The sequence below is a fragment of the Diuraphis noxia genome, unplaced genomic scaffold (assembly GCF_037042655.1).
Source record: "Diuraphis noxia isolate RWA-SAM2 unplaced genomic scaffold, SU_Dnox_SAM2 contig0001, whole genome shotgun sequence".
Lineage (NCBI taxonomy): Eukaryota > Metazoa > Arthropoda > Insecta > Hemiptera > Aphididae > Diuraphis > Diuraphis noxia.
Window position 1 is genome coordinate 7383272 of NW_028301711.1, and position 24104 is coordinate 7407375.

Here is a 24104-nt window from a genome sequence, read left to right on the forward strand (position 1 = left end):
ATTGAAAGCGTTTTAATATAATAATGTACTAATGCAGTCGACTAGTTTACTTGTGTTAAATACTTAAGTTGTGTTTACTATTGTACGTATTATTAAAGCGATTATTTGTATATATATATATATATATAATATTATTTTATTTTTATATAAACGACGAAAACAGTAATTTAATGAGGAATATGTAATGATAAAAAAAAGTCAAAAAGCAATATTTCGATAACACGTCTATATTTAAGAAAGAAACAAAAATAATATTGTTGATGTAATTTATTAGTGTAATTTTTCAATAATAAGGTGATTGTTTTAGTTTTGAAAGATTGTATTAACGCTTTTTAAGTACCCCAAATTCGTAAAAATAGCTATTTATAAATACGTTATGTAGAATTGTCCATTTTTTATCCAACAAATTTTAATGTCTCAAATTACACGAGTTTTCCATTGTTATTATAAATTATTATAAACTTAGGTAAAAACTTTTTTTTTTTCAAAAAAATAAATATATTTTTATATTAAATCCATATTTGAAAAGTAAAATATTATTCAATCTTTTTTTTTTTTTTTTTGTAACCGTTACAGGCATTATTTGATTCCGTTCACTCAGGCCAATAAAAGCAAATGGAAAAGGGCTGGAGTTAAGCTGCACATATACAATGATCATACTTTTGTTGCAAGGCATTTGTCCAGGTACGTTTAGGACTATATACTATAATACGTATATTTACATAAGTGTACATCAATAAATCTTGGCTCTGAGACAATAACACCAACATAATCCCAATTGACAACGACTATAATGTACTGTTATTTCCCTTCTGTGTTTGATCGTACACTAAATGATGGCAGAGATTTTGTTTAAAAGCTTACTTGAGTTTCAAACACGATTCAATGTACTAGTGTTCATAAAAAAATTCATTTTATTTTTTAATGTTTTATATGATTTTATCGAAAAGGATTCACATTATTGAAAATATTTTTATTTTTATCGAATCATTTTCAAAAATTTAACTTTTGATGTCAGTTAAACCGTTGAAAATTTAGCATGGATTCGTCCAACGGTCCAAATTAGTTAGATATACACAACCAAAACAATGCGTTTCACCTAACATATCAACAAGATATCTGTCTTGCTACTCCCGTTCTGTTCTGTGAAATACAGAGAATGGCGATAACAATTTGTCATACGGATTAGTGACATATAATTTCCTTGTCCTTAAGACCTCAGAGTTTCATATCGTAAACTTTGCCAATAATTGAATGAAACGTGTATTATGATGGTTAGATAGAAAAACGATGTTATTAGGATAGAAAATGTTTAAACAATAATATATTATTGTAAATTAATTTGATTTTTTTACGTTGCAAAATTTGTTGACGAACGACGTCCGTGCCACAGCCGCCTCAATTGCTTGGTGTGCGCTAAGTACTTCCCGCGGCGTATCGGAAAACAAGGGTACGAGTGCAGGGACTGTCTGATCAAATGCCATAAGGAATGTCACGTAAAAGTGTCGGTGGTGTGCACCAATTCAAAAATTCATAATATTGACCTGTGAGTATATTTAATATTATATTATTCTAATAGGTACCTACTTACTGTTAAGTTGCAATGGCAGTTGGTATGACAATCCACGCCAACCATGATATACGTACACATGCGTGTGCGTGATGTGACGGAGATGATCGATGAGAATTATAATTCTGAAAAGACTGCATTGTTTGTGTTTCTTCTGTGCGTGAGCCTTGGCACTTAACCATTTTATCAAACCACAGTGTGAAAAAGTGAAAAATCAATGACCTTCCTTTTGTCTTATCATATTTATGTAATATAGAACTTTTTGACATTAATAATGTCAGGTCTTCACAAATTATATCTTTTGACTGAGCGTCTCTGACAAAAACGCATGATACGCTCTTTTCATCACACTCAATGATGATGGTCCCATCGTCATTTGTTACTATATTTTATCAGTAGTATGATAAACGTGTAAATAGGGAATGACTTTAATAAAATAGGAACGTCCATTATGTTGGCAACAGCTCCATTTGATACTTTAACCTCAAAACATCCGTTAATATTTTGCTATGTATTATTGGGTCAGGGGAACTAGTCCGAAAACATAATAAGGATGTTTATGCCATGATGTACACCAGTGAACCAGCCACTGCTGGAGGTTTTCGACTAAGTGCTGGCGCTAGAAAACTTTCTACTTTATATGTTTCTGGAAAAAACAGATAAAATAAAACTAAAAAATATCAATAAGTTAGTGAAATGTCGATACCTATTTCGATATTTCATACTACGTCAATATATCACTAGTATTTTTGTTTCTAAAATTAAACAACAACCAAAAAGTATCAAATTTAAATAACGTAATAAAATTTAGTGAATTTGTAAAAAAATATCGACGTATGTTTTGAGGGTGTAGCATTGAGTGTGGGAGCCAACTATGTAGACTTCCTTTATGCTATAATATTTTATCACATTTGAAAAACATGTTCATGACTCAAGGTCTCACCTAGTGAGGGAAAGTTTGCTTAAACGCCTAAGATATTAATATATTACTATGACTAGAGATCGAAATATTTATCTATTAGTATTTATTTTTGATAATGCCCATATAATCATATTTGGAACACATTATTTGACATATGTTTTGAAAAAAATGTGTGGTTTTTACAATTTTATTACATTCTAATTTACTATTGCACGGTGTTATGTGCAACAAATAACAATTGAATTATATACATTTTATTGTAATTTATAATGTAACTAAATTAAATCAAAATAAGGATCCTAGTCTATTATAAGTAACATGTAATATTAAAGTATTATCACTATTATCATAATATACAGTTAGTACAGTAAAGTTGGAATAGTTTGTGGTTTGGTTGTTTCGTTCTATATTTTTTTTTCATCAACATATATATATTTATTTCCCAAAGAATTTCATGAATTAAACAAAGTAGATACTCAATTCAATTGATTACATTCGAGTTATTTTTATTTATTTCTAAACTAACAACATTCACTGCTAGAAAATGTAATGAATTAAGTCCTGAAAGTCTTACGGTAGACCAATAATACAACTGAATATCGCTAAAAGGAAAAAATATACCTATATAATAAAATAAATATTCTTTGCACACTCAAAGCTATTAGATTTTTCGTCAAATTAAATTAATTTTAGTTTAAAATAATGTATATTTTCCTTCAAATTTATCAAAATCACATAATATAATATATATATATTGAAATACTAACTAATTCGATGGTAATAGATAGTAATAGTATATTCTATCTTATTTGTATTTGCATAATTTCAATGTTAGAATTAAAATATAATAGTCACGCCTATTCAAATTAACAATGAAATAAAATTTTTTTATGATTATTTAAAAATATATATATTTATATATTGTAAATATTTTTTGTTTTATTTATTTATTTATTTTTTTGATAAATTGAACAGTGGATGAATAAATTTATGGATACAAAATATTTCATTATGCTTTTCATCCCATTAATCGTAATGCATGCAAAATATCACTATAATATAATACTCACCAGGTTCACATCATATCTATGACCGATCACTCGGGGATATTCAACTTTTGTTTATATTTTATTTATTTATTATTTTTTTTCAGGAATAATTTAACGGTATTGCCATCGATATCGGCATAGTGACGAGGCAGTCGGCCGCGTCGGACGTACCTCACGTCGTCCGTTGACGTCCACGGACACTTTCTCCACCCCCACCCGCTAATAATTTAATAATAATATAATATAATGTAATGTATTATTATCATAAAGCTATAAAATCATATTATATTGTATCTTTAAGATAACATTATTATGTTTGTGTACACCGACCATCGTATTATTATAATATTATAGAAACACTATCGTTAAAAAGGGATTGGAGTGAAAATATATAAAAATCGGGTATTTGATTCCAACGCTCATAATATTATAGTGATGAATAATAATAATAATAATAATAATATTTTATCCGATGCACATTTAAACCACCTACCTCGGTAACGAAAAATCATTCAGTCTTCTGACGATATCGACGATGTAATATCGATTCTAAATAATGATACTAATAATGTTTATAATATTATAACTGTAGTGCCAATTACTAGTAAGGTTTATTTCGCTTATATTACAACAGATCGTATCTCGATTTTTTAAACTTTTAAACTCTTACATTTTTAAGATGATCAAAATATAGAATTTAAGTGATATTTTATCCTTGCAAAGTTCAATACTGGTAATGCTTTTAAAATATTATGCAGTTTTATTAAAATTTGTGCTAATAAAATTAATTTTAAAAATAAATATTTTAGTTTCAATTAAAGGTTTTAAAATATGAGATAATTACGTTTAGTTATGAAATAATAATATTTTTGGGAAAGGCTGTTTTAATAAATTATTATGCATTGATTTTAAAATGTTTGATCTTTAAAATAATTGTTTTCTTACATTTAACTAAAAAATTTAAATTTTGATAGGTACCATTTAGGTAATGCATGACAATTATTTTTATTAGTGGGTATAGAAATTAAAAACCATTTATTTTATTTGATATAATAGTTAAAATCATATACCTTTATGTTATGGACATTGCATTCAATTTCACCAACATAACGAGAGAAAGAATATAAAGTAGTGAATCATGGAGAAAACTTAATTTTTTTTTATCATTAACTTTTTTTAAATTTCAAACTTTACCATATTATTATGTATAAGAGTCAATAACCAAAATTTATCACGTCTTAAAAACAATATAGTAGTCGACGAGATTTGATTGTAACTCAATTTTTTATTTGGCCATAATAACACTGTATTTTATTTATTTGTCTCTTTTATCAAACACTTTTTATGTAGTTGTTTGACTTCTCACTCACTCTCTCTCTTTCCAGTCCATGAGTTTCAAATATATAGATTGCACATCGACCCATGTCCCATACCATAATGATTTGAGTTTGTTTATAAAATCGTCTCATAAAATCAGCTGTGGAAAAATATGCCAGCACCCCGCCCTCTGCGTATATCATGGTATGATACATCATCATTCAAGATAATATATTGGTATATTCTAAAATTTGAATTGTGATTATAATTTTTTTTTCTCACAAGGAGTGCTCAATTTAATTTTCAGCACTATAAACAACTTAGTTTTTTGGTCACTTTATCATAATATCCTAATTATGTACAACCTGTTACCTGTATATCTTAAATCGTGGATTATAACTTATAAGTATATGGTTGAAATATGTCGATACAAGGCTTTGTAACCACAAATATAATAAATAAATAAATATATATATATATATAGGTGATTCCCGAAGCATGCTCACCCCCTTTTTTTCTTTAAGAATGGAATTATCCAAAATCTGATGTTTGAAATCTTTTAATATACTCAAAGATCATATTTCCAAATTCTTGAAATTTTTTTGTACCACTTAATGAGTGTCCTGTAGTGATACACATTTTTGTTTTAAATAACAATTCAAACGAGTAGTTTCTTAATTATCAAAATATTTTTACTAAGGATGATAGTCCTTAAAATCATTTTACAAAAGTATAAAATACAAATACCAGTACTAGTGTTTATGATACTTAGGTCATTTTTAAAAATTATTTATATTGATAGATTAATCTTAATGACAAATATTTTCAAATCCACCATACATCACATACCATATAAACTTAAACCATTGACCTTTTATGCTTAGAACATAAAGTTAAATAACTCAAAAACTAATCATCAGAATTTTGATTTCAATATATCAAAATTCTTAAAAAATTATCCGTTAAATAATTTTCGGTAAAAATGTTCTCATCAGAAAAACAAAAGTTTGTATCGCCACAGGACACTCCTTAAGTGGTAAAAAAAATCTGTTAATATATATATATATATTGTACAAAACATTTTCGGAAACACTTTTACTATCAATAGTGATATTAATCTTATATCTTAAAATGTATTGAGATACGTGCTGTTGCAGTATGATTAAAATAGTTAGGTGACACCTAACTAAATTATTTAGGAGTAACAAAAGTGACACGCCGGGGCGTAGATAAAAAAGATAGTTGTTGACGGAGACGCAGAGCTAACAATACTGTCTTATGAACTGTATTATAGGTATTATAGGTATTATAGGTATTATTAAAATATTATAAGGTAGGAAAAGGTAGCTAGGTTATATCGTATAATATATAGTAGGTAATTGTTTTGTGCCCCGGGCGTGTATGTAAATAATAATGAAATAAAGAAACAAAACATAAATAATGAACAATCCAAACATTTTTTTTTTTTTTTGAGTCTATATATCACGTATTGTTATTGGCAGGCGACATTTATGCATGTGGTCATAAAACATCAATCGTGTATACAAGACTGATGAGAATAATGTTAATTTATAATAATAGGTATAATATTAATCATAATAAAAATAAAAATAATAATAATAATAATAATAAAAATAATATTATAATGAAAATAGTTAATAATAACAATAATAATTATAATAATAATGTATAATGTATTAAAAATACTAAGGTTAAAATAAAAATCAATACTACAGTAATATACAAACACACACTTATACATAAACACGTAAACACACGCACTTTTTCAAACACACATAGTTATATAGTTTATGCTGGGTGATTATTTTCACGGTCAACACTCGTCAAAACAAAATTTATTAATGTCTTGAAAATGATTTTTTTTTTACTTTATTTTAATCTACTGTAACAAAAATGTGTTTGTAATATAAATAAATAATTTTTTTCACCATATTATGTCGTAAACATTTTGATTTCACATTTCAAAGAAAAATATTTTTCTGGTATATACTCAGATTTCATTTATCAAAATTCTCGTCAAAATTTTCTGAATTGAAATAATATGAAACTGTAAATGTATATTATCATTAAAAAAGTGAAACACTTTCACAACGATAACGATAAAAATATTAAGCAAAATATTATATATTTTTTCCCAAAAACATAGGGTTTTTAACCAATAAAAATGACATAATTACCAATTTTTTTTTAAGTTAAACTTTACAAAATAATGATGAGTGTTCACTGCTAAAAGAACAATCACCCATTTTATTATTATATAATATATTCATAAACATTTGCAGACACATATATGTTATGCAGATATATAAACCGGTAGTGTAAAATCATAATAATTAATAAATAACTCACCGATTATTATCATTTATCTAAACTACATTTTTGGTGCTTCAAAAATGTTCATCTAACTTCGTTGTTTAGCGACAATATTCAACAACGGTACTAGTTATGCATCATCGTACATTGTCGCTTTTATTTTTATTTTTGTTTTGTATTGTTATATGTTTTTTTTCACACTTAAAAATTAATAATAACGCTATATTATATATTATGTTCGTTATTAATATTAATATTCATTGAAAACAAAAATAATATAATATAATTTTCCTTATCTAGCTTTTAAATATTTTTTAATAATATTGTTATATAATTCATATATAATGTAATTTTATCAAATGCAGAAAAATATTGTTGTAATAAATATTATGTATTATTATTTTTTGTTCCATTATTCATACGGTATAATATAATATTATTTTAGAAAACAAAAAAATAAACGAATAAAATTGAATGCAAACTTCATAACACACTCTCACCTTATTATAATAATAATATATAGTTATAATAATAATAATAATAATAATAATAATTATAATAATAATAATAATAATAATAATAATAATAATAATAACAATAATAATAATAATAATAATAATAATAATAATAATAATAATAATAATAATAATAATAAAAATAATAATAATAATAACAATAAGGTCAATAATATCGATAATATTTAAATTATTCAGGTTTCAATCGGTGCCAATATTCCACGCTCTGTTTCGGTTTGCTTAACATGTCCTTCCAGTGCTGGGCCTCTAGCTGTCCAGTCGCGTTTTTGTTGGCTGACAAAAATATATCATACGTACCCATTATAATATGACGAGCAACATGCAATTGGGTAGTTTGTTATTGTAGTGGGTTAGATGGAGGGAGGAGTCATTGGTATAAATAACTATACTAGAAGTTCAACGAATGTGTTAGCCTTTTTTAGGACCTTCCCAATATATATCTAAACTGAGTTCCGATGAAAAAAAATTATATGTGTTAAATGTGAACAAAGTTAATTACCTAGTTTACTACAAGGCTGGATTATGATTTATTTTACGAAAATCTAAAGTTGATAATATCGATTGTGTGTGCTTATAGGTTTCGATTACATAACAGACGAGGTTTCACTCGCAAAAGGAAATTGTTTGATATATTTTATAAAATGATTAGCACATAGTGGTTTAAATAATGAAACAATTAGTGTTTAGAAAAAAGAGAAAGATTTAATCTGGATACAACTAGTAAAACGTACATAAAGGGAAATTATTTCGTAAAAATTGGTTAGAACTATAGTAATTATCAATTTTGAACAAATGGTGAAGAGTTTTGAAAATTTTAGTGCCAGGAAAACCAGTCTTCGTGCAGATGACTAATGACACGAGTGATGTGGCCATTTACTGTCCACAATAGCAGATGCACATATGAAATACAAATTAAAAATTAAAATTTGAGACGGTCGATTTGAAGGTGCGTTAAATTATTCTCCCTTCATCGGCTCAAATTCCTAATTCTATTGTGTAAATAAAAATATTATTGTACTTTCGAAATGACAGACATAATGCACATGAAAATAAAGATTTGATATAAAAAATATTATGCGTAAACAGTGATTAAATCAGTACACTGAACTCGGTATTATGATTTATAGTTATCTAAATAGAACTTATTAGTTTAATAGTTTTCTGCCGTTTATTTGTGAAAAATTTATCACAATGTAATGCACAGCTAGCACAAGAATTTCAATACAAATTGTATTTTTATTGGGTTCTGGAGAACAATGGGGATTTCCTAGTGCATTATTCGTTTCATGAAACAAACAGATAGGTACTTCAAAAGAGAAACTTTTATTTTGAATTTGTCGATGTTTTTCATTATTTTTTTTTAGGGTTTCCTGGCCAAGTTTTAAATGGCTATACGATTATATAAATGCGTTGTTTGAACTTCTAACGTAAATTAAGAAATTCAAAATATTTCATTGAGAAATATTGTTTTCATAATATTCACTCTAATAATTGTCATGTATTTTTGATTCTTATTTAAATTTCAATCATTATATAAATGAAAATCTTTCTCTTTCCCCAGCAACAATTTGATAAGATGACTTACGGAGACAAAAAATTATTAACAACTTATTTTTCAGTTGAAGTCCTATTATCTTAATGCCAAATATTTTTTCCATCATCTACTTATACTATATTTATTTACTGTATATAAGTTTTGTATTTAGTTTACTTATTTGTGTTAGTTAAGTTAAGATCAAGTGCAACGGAATTCATAATAATTAATTTTTTTTTTTATATATATAAATATTATTTTATTGTGTATTAAGATTTAACTTCTTAAAGAGGTAATGAGTATAAATAACATTAAAATAATATGTAAAACACTATTTATACAAAAAAAAAAATATATATATATATATATAATATATAATAATACTTAAATCAATTTAAGAAATATTCATTAAATATTTTTGAATTTGGAAAGTAAATCAAACAGAATCAAAAATTTTATCAACCATTAGAATCTGTACATATAAAATGACTTGTCCTGGGTGATTCATCATCGCCTAGCCGGAATCGCTGAAGCTATGAGTATGACATTTTGACGGTAATTTTGTTTCATGTTGTTACCTACTATGAAAAGATTGTTTGAAATTCGAGCTCTACGGGGTTAAAGGGTTAAAAATGAAAAAAACCACATAACCGGAACCACTGAAGATATGATAATGAAATTGTGTCAGTAAGTTCATTTTATAATGCAAAAACTCCTTAAGACAGGATTTTTCAAAATTCGTTCCCTATAGGGGTTAAAAAGGTTATATAAAGAAGAAAAATTGTTCGTTTGATCAGTTAAATCTATGTAACTAATTAACTGGTTTTAAAATTGTTTACCCTCAGAAAGCTATACAATCCCATGAAACTATAGGCCACTTTTTATCTTGGTAAGTGGCCCTTAAATTTTTATTGAAAATTTGAGGTTTTTATAAAATAATAAATATAATAATACACATACATATATTTTTATTTATGATAGTGTTGCTATTGGTTAAAAAAAGTTAGTATGGAAGAACAAGACATTAGCAATTTGTTATAAGTTACTAATTTTAAACATTGTATTACATTAAAAAAGCTAAAAATGTGTTAAAATAATATGATTGAATATACTTTTAATTCTGTATTTTAAACGACAGTGTTAAAAATCTTTAATGGAGGCTAAAATAGGTAAATTCACTAAAATTTGTCACACGAAATTTCGATCATGACTAGTCGGCTAAAACGACGAATTAGATAAACATTTTGAATCATATAGAGTTGGTATTTTTAACGGGAAACAAAGTTCATGGAGATCAGCTAGTTTTCTATAAATCAATACTCCGGAATTAAGTTATTAGAGCATTGACCAAATATAATGGAAGGATTATTTCTGCATTTGAAAAATGGTACTTCAGAATTATTATTTTTTATTTTTCTTAAACTCAATGCAAGTCAATAGCCGAGCAATTAATTTAAAAGTAAGAGCTACATCATGAAATAAACGACTTTAAGTTAATGGTTCTAAACCAAGTTCTTTAGCTTTCCAAATGTCATTATTCTCAAAGAACGATATATTTTTCAAGTTTATCTGCTAAAATTATTTCTTATAGGATTTCAAACATACGGAAAAAAAACTTTAAAATTGATCTAACAAGAATATAAAAATAATTATTCGAAAAATTATATTTTATTAATCAATTTATTAATTGTTTTTCTACAAGCCACAGAAAAATAACTTGTAATAGGTATACAGTGTGCACGTTCTATTAACTACGACCATAAATGTTAAAGATTAAAATGTGGTGGGAAACAAAATAGCGGGGATTTAGTGGAAAATGGAATCCAAAAATTATTATGATTTACCAGAAAAGTGAATCGACTAAAATATCGGAAACCAGCAATGCCTATATTTGTTATAAACTATACATATTACATACTATAGGGTTCATTGAATAATTAAATTACCCATGCCACTTAATCATCAATACATATTATATTTGAATTATACTTGTGGGACATGATACGATTGGATCAACAATCTCCCTCAGACAGAATTGTAAAATACGTATAGGGTACTGAGTAATATTGTTAACTGAGTTATAGAGTGTGCCCAGTTTCATTAACACATGATACAAATACTAATTAAACAGCGAAAACATATTATAAAATATGCAATAATTACTGTGAAAAAAATAATCTCCCCTCCCGAGAGTTGATGGGTTAATATTAACTATATCAAATTAACTATACCATAACTAGGGTTCTAAATTTAAAATATTTTAATGAAATTATGTAATTTTTTTAAATTTATTAGATTACAGATGACAAGAAATGGCTATTAATTACGATATCTATAATCTTTAGAAAATTGAATATTATCCTTCGCGTTTCACATTAAAAAATATATATCAGCAGATGATACGTTAATGAATAAGAAAGCTTAGTTAGGGTACTCGCCATTACTCTAAGATCAAAGTAGACAACTGTTGTGGAAGTATAACAATGTAACGATGATATTTCTAATAACTAGGGAACGGATTTAAATGCTCTAAAAAACAAGAAAAATGCCTTAAAAAAAAATACGATTTTACGCCTTAAAAAAATGCTTTAACATCAAAAAATGTACTAAAAAAATGCCCTAAAAAACTTTAAAAATGGGTTTATATTCAATAAAAACAAAATTTTGTATTTAAAACTTATAAAAAAACACATTATTATGAAAAATCTAATAAAAAATATTTTAATACAATACAACCTTAATTAATTAACTTTAGATAAATAGTTTATCGTTTCTTATCTTTATCCTAATGTGGGTAATAATCTGTTGTAACTTGTATGTATATATTTTGTGTCTACACGTGTCAACAATAATTTCGTAATTTCGTAACATAATACATATTTAGGTAGGTATTTTAATTTTTTTTTTTAGAATAAATGTGGAAAAAATGTTGAAAAAATGACTTAAAAACCACAAAATGCACTAAAAATTTCAAAAATTGCAAAATAAAAGTTACATTTTTTAATTCTTTGGTGTATGAAATTAACTTTTTGCTTGGAAACCAATGTTTTCGGACATTCAGAAAAAAATGCAATTTGCATTCAAATCCGTTCCCTACTAATAACATTATACTATTTTCCACACTTAAACGGTGGATATGTATTTCACACTAGAGCACACACTCACATGATATTGTTATCTTGCCGATGAGTTCGTTGCGACCAATGTTGTCAAAGTCCATGACCATCACCTCCAAAGCCGCTTCCCTCAATTGTTCCACAGGCAACGTGTACTCAAATTTCTCGTCAAAAATCGGGTTCAAATTGCATTTGAAAACCATGCTCTTGCGCTTCTCCACCTTTTTATCACCAACATGCAGCCACACTTTCACATATGGATCTGCAAACAATCATATAACTTCGAATCAGTGAGGTCATAATATTATAAACATAAACTCAAATTCTAAGTATGATTTAATATTATATTTATTAGTATGTGATATTAGTGTCTAGGTATCCCAAAGGCATTTTTCGTGTCTAGGATATTATGTTTATTTTATATTTGTGAAAAATATATATTATGCAATATTTCTTCAGCTCATAATAAATATTAAATACTTATTGCTTGGGTCAACGACTCAACTCAGCTGAGATTAAGGGGACTAACATACGCTAACTGAAAATGGACCCAATCTATGTGTGAGCAATAAAGTGGTTGTACAGGTGCACAACCTATGGCCTAGTATTTGTGGTAAACATTTTACGCACAATTGCTATGTTAGATACTAATAGTAGGTACAATGATACATCCTTTGGAAACAATCAAAATCTAATATTTATACAAATAATATTTATTAAGTTTGGTTTTCTTACCAATAATCATAACCATATATACCAAAATAACACTTCATGGAGTGTGGTCTGTAATTGAGAACAGACACAGACTGTTTCTATACAAACATGCCATATTATATGATATAATGATATTGTTGCTCTCAAAAACAATTATTTTCAGATAAGAAAAATTGATAAAGTAGATTCAAAGTAAACATCAATTATTTTAACCACCATTACAATCATCGATGTTTTTTTTTTTTTATAATGCCCTGGGGCTTTATTATTTAAACGACCCAAAGGTCTTTATAAATATGTTTGACAATTACACATATTTTACATACTTTACATAAAATATATATGTTTATTACACGTTGATGGAGTCACTTCCAATGAAGTGTCTCCTGCCTTAATCTAAAATCTTAAACTAAGTCGTAAGGTTTCAGACGCTTAAGACGTCGGATATCCTTGGAGTTATCTAATAATTGAATGGCCAATGGATTGACATGGTGATCTAGCCTCGTCTCGTGTTTGCGAGCAAACCTTTGGATTTTGTCTGCTATTGTAGGCAGCATCATATCACGGTGAATTGCATTGTTTCTTTCGAACCGGTAGGCTGCAGTGATGGTCCTAAGTGCAATATTTTGACAGCGTTGTATTACATCGATGTTAGACTTACTGGCACAACCCCACAATTGAATGCCATATATCCAGATCGGTTTTATAATTGCTACATACAGTAGACGTTTGTTTTCTATGGTTAACTCGGAGTGAGGCCCGACTAACCAATAAAGTTTCCGCATTTGTTCTTTAATCTGAATTTTTTTCTGACGGACGTGGTGTTTCCAGTTTAGATGAGAGTCAAGGTGCATTCCAAGATATTTTGCTGAATTTTTTTGTGGGATTGGTGATTGATTCAATATTATTTGGATGGTTTCGGTTTTGCGTAACGTATAGTTAACGTGCACCGATTTATCGCCATTAATCTTAATTTTCCAACGTCTTGTCCAGGCAAAGATATTGTCGATTGACCTCTGTAAGTTATTGGTTGCAGTAAGCTGACTATTACGTGTTGACAAAATTGCTGTATCATCGGCAAACATAGCTAATGTTGTGTTATCATCGTTTGGTATATCAGCCGTATAGAGTAAATATAAGATAGGTCCTAAAACACTACCTTGCGGTACTCCAGCTGATATATCTTTCCATTCGGTTATCGCGTCTTCGTGTATGACTCGAAATTGACGGTCAGTCAAGTATGATTCAAGAAGTGCACACCAGGTATGTGGCTGCTGATCACGCAGTTTGATGAGGAGTTCTTTGTGCCAGACTTTGTCAAAAGCCAAAGTAGCTACGTCAAGGAATACTCCACAGCAGTACTTTTTTTCTTCAAGAGCTTTACTAATCACATTAGTAACTCGATGTACTTGATCGATTGTTGAATGTTTGTTGCGAAATCCAAACAGATGTTCTGGTATAAGATTTTTTCCTCTATAATCGGTTTTAGGCGTTTGAACAGAAGTTTCTCTAAAAGTTTAGATAAACTTGGAAGGAGTGATATCGGTTGGTATGATGTGACATTTTCAGGTGGTTTTCCTGGTTTGAGCAACATAATAACTTGTGCCCGTTTCCATTGTTCTGGAATGTATTCCAAGGGCAAAATAGCGTTGTATATGTGTGTAAGATGAATGATAGCCTTCTTTGGAAGTTCTTTCAGTATTTTTGGACTAATTTCATCATAGCCTGGTGATTTTTTTGGGTTTAAGTTGTTATCTATTTCTTTTGCAATTTCCAACGGTGAGAAATATTTGATTTTTTCACGTGCTGCATTAAGAGATTGGCATTGCAAGGTGACAAGCTCAGAGTCAATAGTGTTTGGCATAAATACGTGTTCAAGATGCCGAGCGTATATTTCGGCTTTTTCTTGTTCGCTTCGTGCCCAGGTGCCGTTTTCGGCGTTTTCTTTGCGGAGTGGTGGTATCTGAACACGGGGCTTCTTCATGATTCTTGTGGCTTTCCATAATGAATAATCAGTATTATCCGTCGCAGTGAGACCACTTAAGTATGATTTGAATGTTTCATTTTTCATTTCTTTGATTTTGTCATGAAGAATTTTGCTTACTCGGTTCCATTCCGTTTTATCCGTTGGGTTCCGTGTACTATGCCATGTTCGTCTCGCTCGACGTTTATGTTGGACTAGTTTTCTTATTTCTAGTGGGTAAGTTAACTGGTGATTACCATTGATAGCTACCGGAGTTGCTATTTTCGCCGCACTAACAATGTCATAGGTTATTTTTTTTACGGCAATATTAATATCTGCTATTGTTCTTAATCGAGTTGAAAGTATTATTTTTTCTTCGAGGGTATTTCTGAATAGGTCCCAATTTGATTTTTTGTTTGTTATAGACATTTTTTTTTGTTTCATTATCACATCAGAGCTTAATGAGAGAAGCACAGAAATGTGATCTGACGTAAGTTCTAGTAGTCTTTCAACTTCCGTATAATTTGATGAAATTCCTTTCATTACGTAAAAGTCAATAAGATCAGGTAATTTATTTGGGTCAGTCGGCCAATATGTTGGTTTTCTAGTTGAAATGAATTGTGCTTTAATTGTATTTGCTGATTTGAACAATTCCCGCCCTTTGGTGGTAATCAATCTCGATCCCCAAAATGTGTGTTTGGCATTATAATCTCCTCCAGCAATGAATCTGCTACCGAGTATCTGGAAGAATTCAACGAATTTTTTGTCATCTACTTTATGTCTTGGTGGACAATAAATTGCAGAGATAGTTAGATCATTGTTGCCGTCATTATGGACACTAGTTGCCTGTAAATATTCTTGAGGATGTTTATCAAGTTCATAATGTTTAATTGTTTCTTTTATTATTACTGCAGTCCCTCCATGAGCACGATTGCTCGGATGTTCTGTTGTATATATTCGATAGCCATGTAATTTTAGAGTGGTCCACGTTGTGAAGTGGGTTTCTGAAATTAAAGCTATATCAATTTTTTCGATATTCATAAGATGTTCAAGTTCTTGTTTTCGTTGTACAAGCCCATTAGCGTTCCATGTTATGATTCGAAGCGTTCTACTCATTTCTTTTTCTTATGCGCTTTGGTTTTTGGCTGGCTATTTTCAAGCCTGTCCAATCTCTCATTTAATTTTGTTAATGCTGACATAACGTCAGATAGCGACGGTACATTTTGGTTTTGTTGTGTATGGGTTTGAATCAGTGGACCCTTTTGATTTTTGTTTGAAGAACTAGCCATCTGTGCAAAAGAAACTTCTTGAGTGACTGGTTTCGCAGGTTTCTGTTGTATTCTTTGTACTGCTGTAGTTTTTTTAGGGTGAGCTTTTTCTATTGCATTTTTATAAGTGATGCATCCTTTCCAATTTGCAGTATGTGCTTCACCACAGTTTGCGCATTTCGCCTTTGATTTCTTAGACTTAGGGCAATTTAGTGAAGTATGTCCTTCACTACATTTTACACATTTTGGCGTTTTAAAACAGTAGTTTTGAGTGTGACCAAATAGTTGACAATTTTTGCATTATGGAACTTCTTTTTTTTTCCTTGAGGGTTCTACTTTTATTATATGATAACACAAGTTTTTAATATCATAAATATCTTTGTTGTTTGCTTGTGGTTCCAAATCCACGAAGAATAATGGAAGTCTTACAATAGTTCGATCACTAAACTTGTTGTTAGGGTCGACTTTTTTTTTTATTTGAATGTTCGTGACAGTATGTACAAAATGTCCTAGCTCGGATAATTCGTTTTTAATATCACAGAGATCAGTTTCAGGATGTAATCCACGAATTACCACCCGAAACTTTTTTTCAGTTTTAAGTTGGTATCTATGATACTCAACTTTTTGCTCTTCTAATACTTTTATAGTTCGTCGAAACTGGTGTTCGTCGCCTGTTAGTATCTTAATTTCACCAGTAGCCAAAGTTTTCATTTGTTGCTCGTGTCCTTCAGCTTCTTCGAGTTTTAAATTAATCATTAATTTTTTAAAATCGTTTACACCACATACTGTTATTGGAGGTGGTTTATGGATTTTTACAGAAGTTTTCGCTACTTCTTTCGTCATTTTAATTTTTTTTTTTTGGCGAACTCAAAATTTCTTTGGAGCTCCCAGCGTTCATTTCAGAAATCTGAAGTTGTAATTTCTCATTGTTTAATCGCAATTCCGTTACCATTTGTTTCAAGGTCGCATTGTCGTTTTGTATTTGTGAATCATGGATGTAACTTAAAAATTTTTTTTTTTTGGCTATTTCCCATCAAATTTGTCATTATGTATAGTGTCACTGTAGTTGTCATATTATTGCTGTCGTTTAACGTAATTGTTAGTTGTATTTTTGATCATTATGGTTTTAGTACCTGATGGGACTTAAAAATGTATTATCAATTTATAATAAATAATAAACAGAACACTATTGTTACGTACAGATAGTAAATTGAAAAAAACAATCCGAAATTTATTAGGCAGATGTATTATTTTAACGTGAAACCACAATAAAAACATCCAACATTTTGTATATAAAAAGATTTTGGTTTAATGACAAAAAATATGGGGTAAATGAATAGCACTATTTTTAGATGCCTAAGTATGCCAACACGCGTGAGCTACCATTGGTTATCTATGGGGAATGAAATATAAGCTAAAATCATCCTATAAATCTCAAGGAATCTGTTGATATAACTTCTATCGAAAACAGTCTTGAAGTTTATAGGACACAAAAAATAGTAGAGAATTTTACCGTGTTGAAAAGGGAATTGAATATCACATAAACATTAAGATCATTATTGGATGTCTCTGAAAATGTATTTCATGATAAACGTTCAGGTACGGAAGTCATAGTATAATTATGAATTGCAGTTTCATGAGTTATCAAATTATACAATTAACTTCACACTGCAGTGATTTCATCTGTCCCACAAAAAAATACACCTACATTATGACTCAAAATTAACCACTCTAATTTAATTTATGTAAAATCTAAATATTGTATTCCGTGCAGGTAAATATCTGTAAAAAAAACCAAGATAATTGATTTTTTTTAATTAGTGTCTTGTAAATTTATTGTGTGTCACAACGGTGATTTTTATATATCTTATTAATTATTATAGTTAATATATTTTAGATTCTGAGCAAGGTACAAATCTCTTCCAATTTTAAAATATGAAATAAAAATATAAAATGTTACAAAGGACTAAAACAATAGCAGAGCATAATGAAAATCATCCAGCTAATTTGACAGTAGCTAAAACACAAACTAAATACATACGTTTTTACAAAAAAAACTCATGAAAGGAAATAAATTGAATTTCTTTACTAGAATAAGTAACATATGACATAAACGGGAAATAAATATTTGAGTTTCACAAAAATTCACACTAATGGCGCACTAATGTTTAACAAAAGATACATTTGAAAATCTTTATGTTTTCAATGGTGGAGTGGGGGCAGCGAACATTTCTCCAGTCCCACTTTTAAATTTTCGGTTAAACCAGTAGTTCACAAATTTTGTAAATAGTCACACGAATTCCCACTAATGGCATACTAATTTTTAACGAAAAAATTTCAAAAATTACATTTGAGGGGCTATTGAAATGTATATAATATTTTCTATTTTTTTTTTTCAATAAATTTCGGAAAAATGTTTTACGATGATTTTCATCAATAATCTTTGACATTTATATAAAGTTCCTCAGTTTAAAAATATTTAAAATACGGTGGCTCATTTTTTTTTATAAGCACCAAACTTGAAATTTGTCAACATTTTGACAATTTTTAAATCGTTTTGATGTTATTATAGCTAAGCATTGAACATTTAAAACAAGGTATTATATAAGTTGTTCATACTATCACCGAAAAATCTAAAAAAATGTATTAATACAGTTTTTTATGAGATAGTTTTTGTTCAGAGATGGACAAAATACAATATCCCAATAAAAAATAATGATTTTAGTTATTTTGTTATAATTTAACAATATTCTTCTTGCGTACTTGAAACTTTTAATACCTTAAAGTAAAGTATAATCTTATATTTTATAAAAATAATTTTATTTTGCAAATGCAATGTTTTCGGAAAAAATAAATTCATCCAATATTTGTTATACTACTAATAGTACTAATTGTTAAATAAATTATTTTAATAGGAATACCATGACAAAATATACCTACTTAGAAATATAGGCTGACAGACCGTGTTTGCTCAGAATCGTTTTCGTACACATACATTTTATATTATTTAATTTAAGTTTAACAAATTCATACGGTGAAAAACCGATATATAATATACAGAGCTGTATCCATTTACTGAAATACTCTCAACACCTACTATACATTAAGGAAACTTCCCTGGTTTCTTCGATAGTATATTTTGTTTTATTTAATTATTTTAATTACATCATATTATTTTATAAATGTATTGGCAATAAAACTTTGTTAACCAGTCATCAAAAATAGATTATTGAGACATTTCCAAATGGCCGAGCCCGTTAAAATTACTAAGGAAATCTTAGTTTAGTGTAGTGTTTCTTAACGATAAATGTCCGGGATTCGGCTACTGCAGTAGATATACAAATCCGAAACCCTACTAGTGTGCATAACCATTAGGTATAATGTTGTAATATTACAATAATATGGTTTCAAATGATTGCCATAACCGGAACACTCGGCAGCATGCGAGTGATTCAATCAATTATTTACTTCGGAAGCGTGTGCATAATAATTATAACAATATTAGTGCATTATGGAAACGATGATTGCTGCAGATTATCTAGTGATTGCAGGTCGTAGTTACGACACCGTATCCGAATACGGGTAGAATATTAAATCTACTACTATACTACTACTACTACTACTAATAATAATAATAATAGAATATACAAACGTGAATCATCGTCATCGCACTGAATATTATTATTGTTATTATTTCCAAACATAAATAGGTAATTAGTATAAATTGTCCGGCGTAACGACCAGGATACAACTCTGTTTGAATAACGGAACCGTTTAATACCGCAACAGAAGTCCGTTTCACCGTATTATGTTAATAATCGTTTGTGCAGTAGCGCCTCATCGTAATGAAAAATTATCTGGTGCGCTAACGATCTCGATTTAATGCAAAATAATAATATCATGAAGTGTACCTACGCTATGTATATATACAAAATTAGTATGTATTGTAGGTGTAATGTGCGTAAATAATTTGTAGTCACCGTTTTAGCCCGTTCATCATTACGGATATTTTTAATAATACAATGTGCTATAGTATTAGAATCGTGGAAAATTTATTTATCTGCAGGCATTTTTTGGATTTTCTTTACGGATTTCTTCAGGAAATTATAAGTTTTATTTAAAACTTTGCCTAATAATTCTTACCGATGGAATATAATTTTTGACACAAATTAGTTTAAACATAACAAATAACGTACTTTAATTATAATTACTTAAATATGGAAAAACATAAAAATGTTATCAGTAAATTATTTCGTTGTATACTTTATAGATGTCCTACTTAATAAAAGAATATTTATTGATGATAAAAAAAAATGTTCCTACCTTGATATTTTTAAACATATGTTCAGAAACCCTTATTAGGTTGTTACCTACGCTTGCAGACTGAATTTTCCAAACTTGTTTGATAACTTTTTTATTTTATTAATTGCATTATAAGGTAATCCTAACCTAGGCTATTTACATCTGTGGATACTATGTAGAGATTTATTTTTGGATGTATTCTTGAATTTCTTAAATTTTGAAGCCCTTATGCAGGTTACTATTTCTTATGAACGAAGGAACATCTGGAATTATTCGAAGTACTTTATTTTGGAAGATTTGTATTTTTTTAAGTGGGCGGACGAAGCATTTTCTATATACTGTGGATTTTTTATTTATTATAGGGTTTAACATTGAAAGACGATGGTAAACTTGTTGAAGGTTAGTCGAGATATGGAGCTTCCAAGTTAGTATTTTACCGAGGTATTTCACTTTTGGCTGCCAAGGTATGCTTTCAGTATCAAATTCTAGTTGCGTGGGATAAAGGTAACCACATGCACTGAATATGACGCTTGTACTTTTGGTAGCATTTATTTTGATCCACCAGTTTTTACACCAGTAAAATAACCCAGAATAGATCCAGATGGGTTTCAAGGTTTGTAGGTATCGCTTCAATGTCGGTTGATTCAGTGAAGTTTGTATAGTATCATCTGCGAAGATGAAAATAATTGTTCAAGGTGACTGGGGGATGTCAGATATGAGTATGTTGAATAATATAGGACCAAGTTTGAAACCCTGAGGTACACCTGCAGATATAAGCTTTAGGTCAGATGTGCTGTCATTTATTTTGACGGAGAACTGCCTGTTTAATTGAAACGAAAGTATAATATTGAATAAATATGTTGGAGTATTTATCGATTTTAATTTGTACAAAAGGCCTTCGTTCCATACTTTATCGAATGCAATTGATATATCAATAAAGATTGCTCCAGAATGGCAGTGTTTTTCAAATTCAGAGTTTATGTGTTTGGTTAAACGAAAGAGTTGCTGAATAGTTGAGTGACTAGATCTAAACCCAAATTAAAATTTTGGAATAAGATCTGTGACGTCCAAGTACGTGAGAATTCTGATATTAATGATTTTTTCAAACAATTTTAATATGGACGTTAAACGACTAATTGACCTATGGCTATAAGAATTTTCTTAGTCTTTAATTGGTTTTTTAATAAGTATAATTTTTGCTACTTTCCATTTGTCCGTGAAATAACTAAGACGTAGTAGCGATTTAAATAGGGTGGCCATAAAGACTAATGGTGGAAGTTTTTTGAGGATAATATTTGTGATTTTGTCGTAACCCAGTGTTTTTTTGTTGGGAAGTGATTTCGTTACGAGTTACATATGTGATAGCACTTTGGTCTGAATAGTCTAGTATTTTTAAAGAAAATTTTACTCTTAAGACGTTATTTGGGTTACTGAATTGATTAGGAAAAAAAGTGCTGAGAATAATGTTTGTGAAGACATTAAATTTTCCTATGTCAGAAATGACAAATTTTTTGTCTGTGTGGAGAGGAGCAATTTCTTGATTTAGTAGTGATTTTGTTGCTTTCAATAGGTTTGATTTTCCCGGGTGCATGCTTGACAGATAACTATTTTACGAGGATACATGGAGATTTTGTAAGACTGTTTGAACTTCTTTGGTGAGTGAATTAAGTATTTTTTTATTGACTGGATTTTGTGGATTTTGCAATATGCGCCTAGCGTTATGCTTGCGTCAAATTAGTAAGGATATAATATAATGTAGTAAAGTACCAAAACTATGTAGATTTCGCGATACGGGATTTGAATAGACCAACACAGTCTCTGTTATGACGTCTGTTAGGTGTTTGACTGATGTTCAGTTAATTTGATCGTAGATAGTTTTTATTATTTTTAACTTTGTTTGTACGAGGTTACAAAAAATATTCCAGACTGGTAAATTAAACTAAAACAACATAATGGATGGAGAATGACAAGAATCGCTTTCTCTTGGTATCCTATGAATAATGGTTCTCAAAAATATTTTAAACTAATTACTATTTAGGAGTGGACTGTGTTTACGCTTATACGCAAAAACCTCGATCACCCTTAAAATACTTGTTTACGCCCATTACGTTACAAATCAATAAATTTGGCAACAACGTTTTCCCAACTATTTTCATTTTTGAACCACTGTGAAATATTGGGAAATTTAATTTCTATATCAGTCGTGACTCGATATACCTTCATAAGATACTTATCTTTAATCATATCTAACCTTTTTATCTTTGCTAAAGATAATTTGTATCACCTACATAGTCTATACACGGCATTTTTCGGTGGTATTTCTAAAATCTCGATCGCAGATAGTCAGCCGTCGCTGTACTTCACTTAATTACACATTTCAGTTTGGTGTATTTTTGTTTTTCAAAAATGACAGAAAATAAAATTATATTAGTAAAAGGTACGAGTAACAATTTTTAAAGATTTACTTTTAATCGACAGTTTTAAATTCAGAAAAGTTTAAGAAAGTATATCTGGTAATGTAACTTGGCATTATACAATGAAATCATGTTTAGCAAGACTAATTAAAAATGGAAATGTGACTGTAAGTAGCAATTAAATCATAACCCTAATACTGATGACAAAAAATTAAATCGTCAAATTATTCGAAGTGCGTGTAAAAAAAAGAGCTAAAGACATGACTGATCGTCCAATTAAAATTATACGTTCTTAAATTACAAAGAATAATTTTGACACGTTAGATTACGGTGACGTTAAATTAATTCGTGACAGAATTTGCCCACGTAGAAACACACAAACAAATATACCAAACAATATTGTTGAAGTTCAAGCATTTTTAATATCAAATAATATATTATCATCTAAAGGAGAATCAATGATTGCAGAAAATGACATAGAAAAAATATTGTAATTTTTACTTGTACCACAAATTTGCAATTTTTAAGTTTGGTTAATACTATATACCTACGTCGATGGTGCATTTACTTATTGCACAAAAATTTTTTGTCAACTTTTCACAATTCATGGATTTTATAATTATCATTACATACCTCTAGTGTTTTGTTTGTTACCATCAAAATGTTGTGACGTCTATGAATATGTATTCGAAAATATTAAGCGTTTATGTTCAAATTCAAACTTTGAGTTTTGTCCTGTTGAAATATATTCTGACTTTGAAAAAAGCATTTTAAACTCTGCATCTAATATTTGGCCGGATATAAAACTTTCCACCTGCAGATTTCACTTGGGGCAATGTTGGTACAGAAAACTTCAAATTCTTGGATTAACTAATATGTATAAATCTAATAGTCCAGAAGGAAAAATGTTACAATATTGTTTCGGTTTTCCATTTTTACATTCACAAGAAGTATCAGATTGCTTTTTTGAACTAATGTCTGAAATTCCAGCAGAAAAAAAAGTACAATCATTTGCTGATTATTTAGTTGAAAATTTCGTATTTCCCCCTGAATTATGAGCAAAAG

The 24104-nt window shown here is 28.9% G+C and overlaps 2 protein-coding genes across 4 annotated transcripts in view; one reads left to right on the top strand and one right to left on the bottom strand.

The window, feature by feature from the left end:
• The window catches only part of LOC107167911 (uncharacterized), a 133620-nt gene extending 129772 nt beyond the window's left edge, over positions 1–3848 (top strand). For both annotated transcript variants that reach the window (XM_089215137.1, XM_089215135.1), the window contains exons 13-15: positions 577–684; positions 1394–1546; positions 3646–3848. In XM_089215137.1, coding sequence (XP_089071263.1) covers positions 577–684; positions 1394–1546; positions 3646–3682 — 298 coding nt within the window. In that variant the 3' untranslated portion in view covers positions 3683–3848. The remainder of the gene's footprint in view (positions 1–576; positions 685–1393; positions 1547–3645) is intronic.
• A 2448-nt stretch (positions 3849–6296) lies between these two features.
• The window catches only part of Syt7 (Synaptotagmin 7), a 242147-nt gene continuing 224339 nt past the window's right edge, over positions 6297–24104 (bottom strand). For both annotated transcript variants that reach the window (XM_089215141.1, XM_089215145.1), the window contains exons 8-9: positions 12428–12640; positions 6297–8001 (exon numbers count right to left, since the gene is read on the bottom strand). In XM_089215141.1, the coding sequence (XP_089071267.1) occupies positions 7898–8001; positions 12428–12640 (317 nt within the window). In that variant the 3' untranslated portion in view covers positions 6297–7897. The remainder of the gene's footprint in view (positions 8002–12427; positions 12641–24104) is intronic.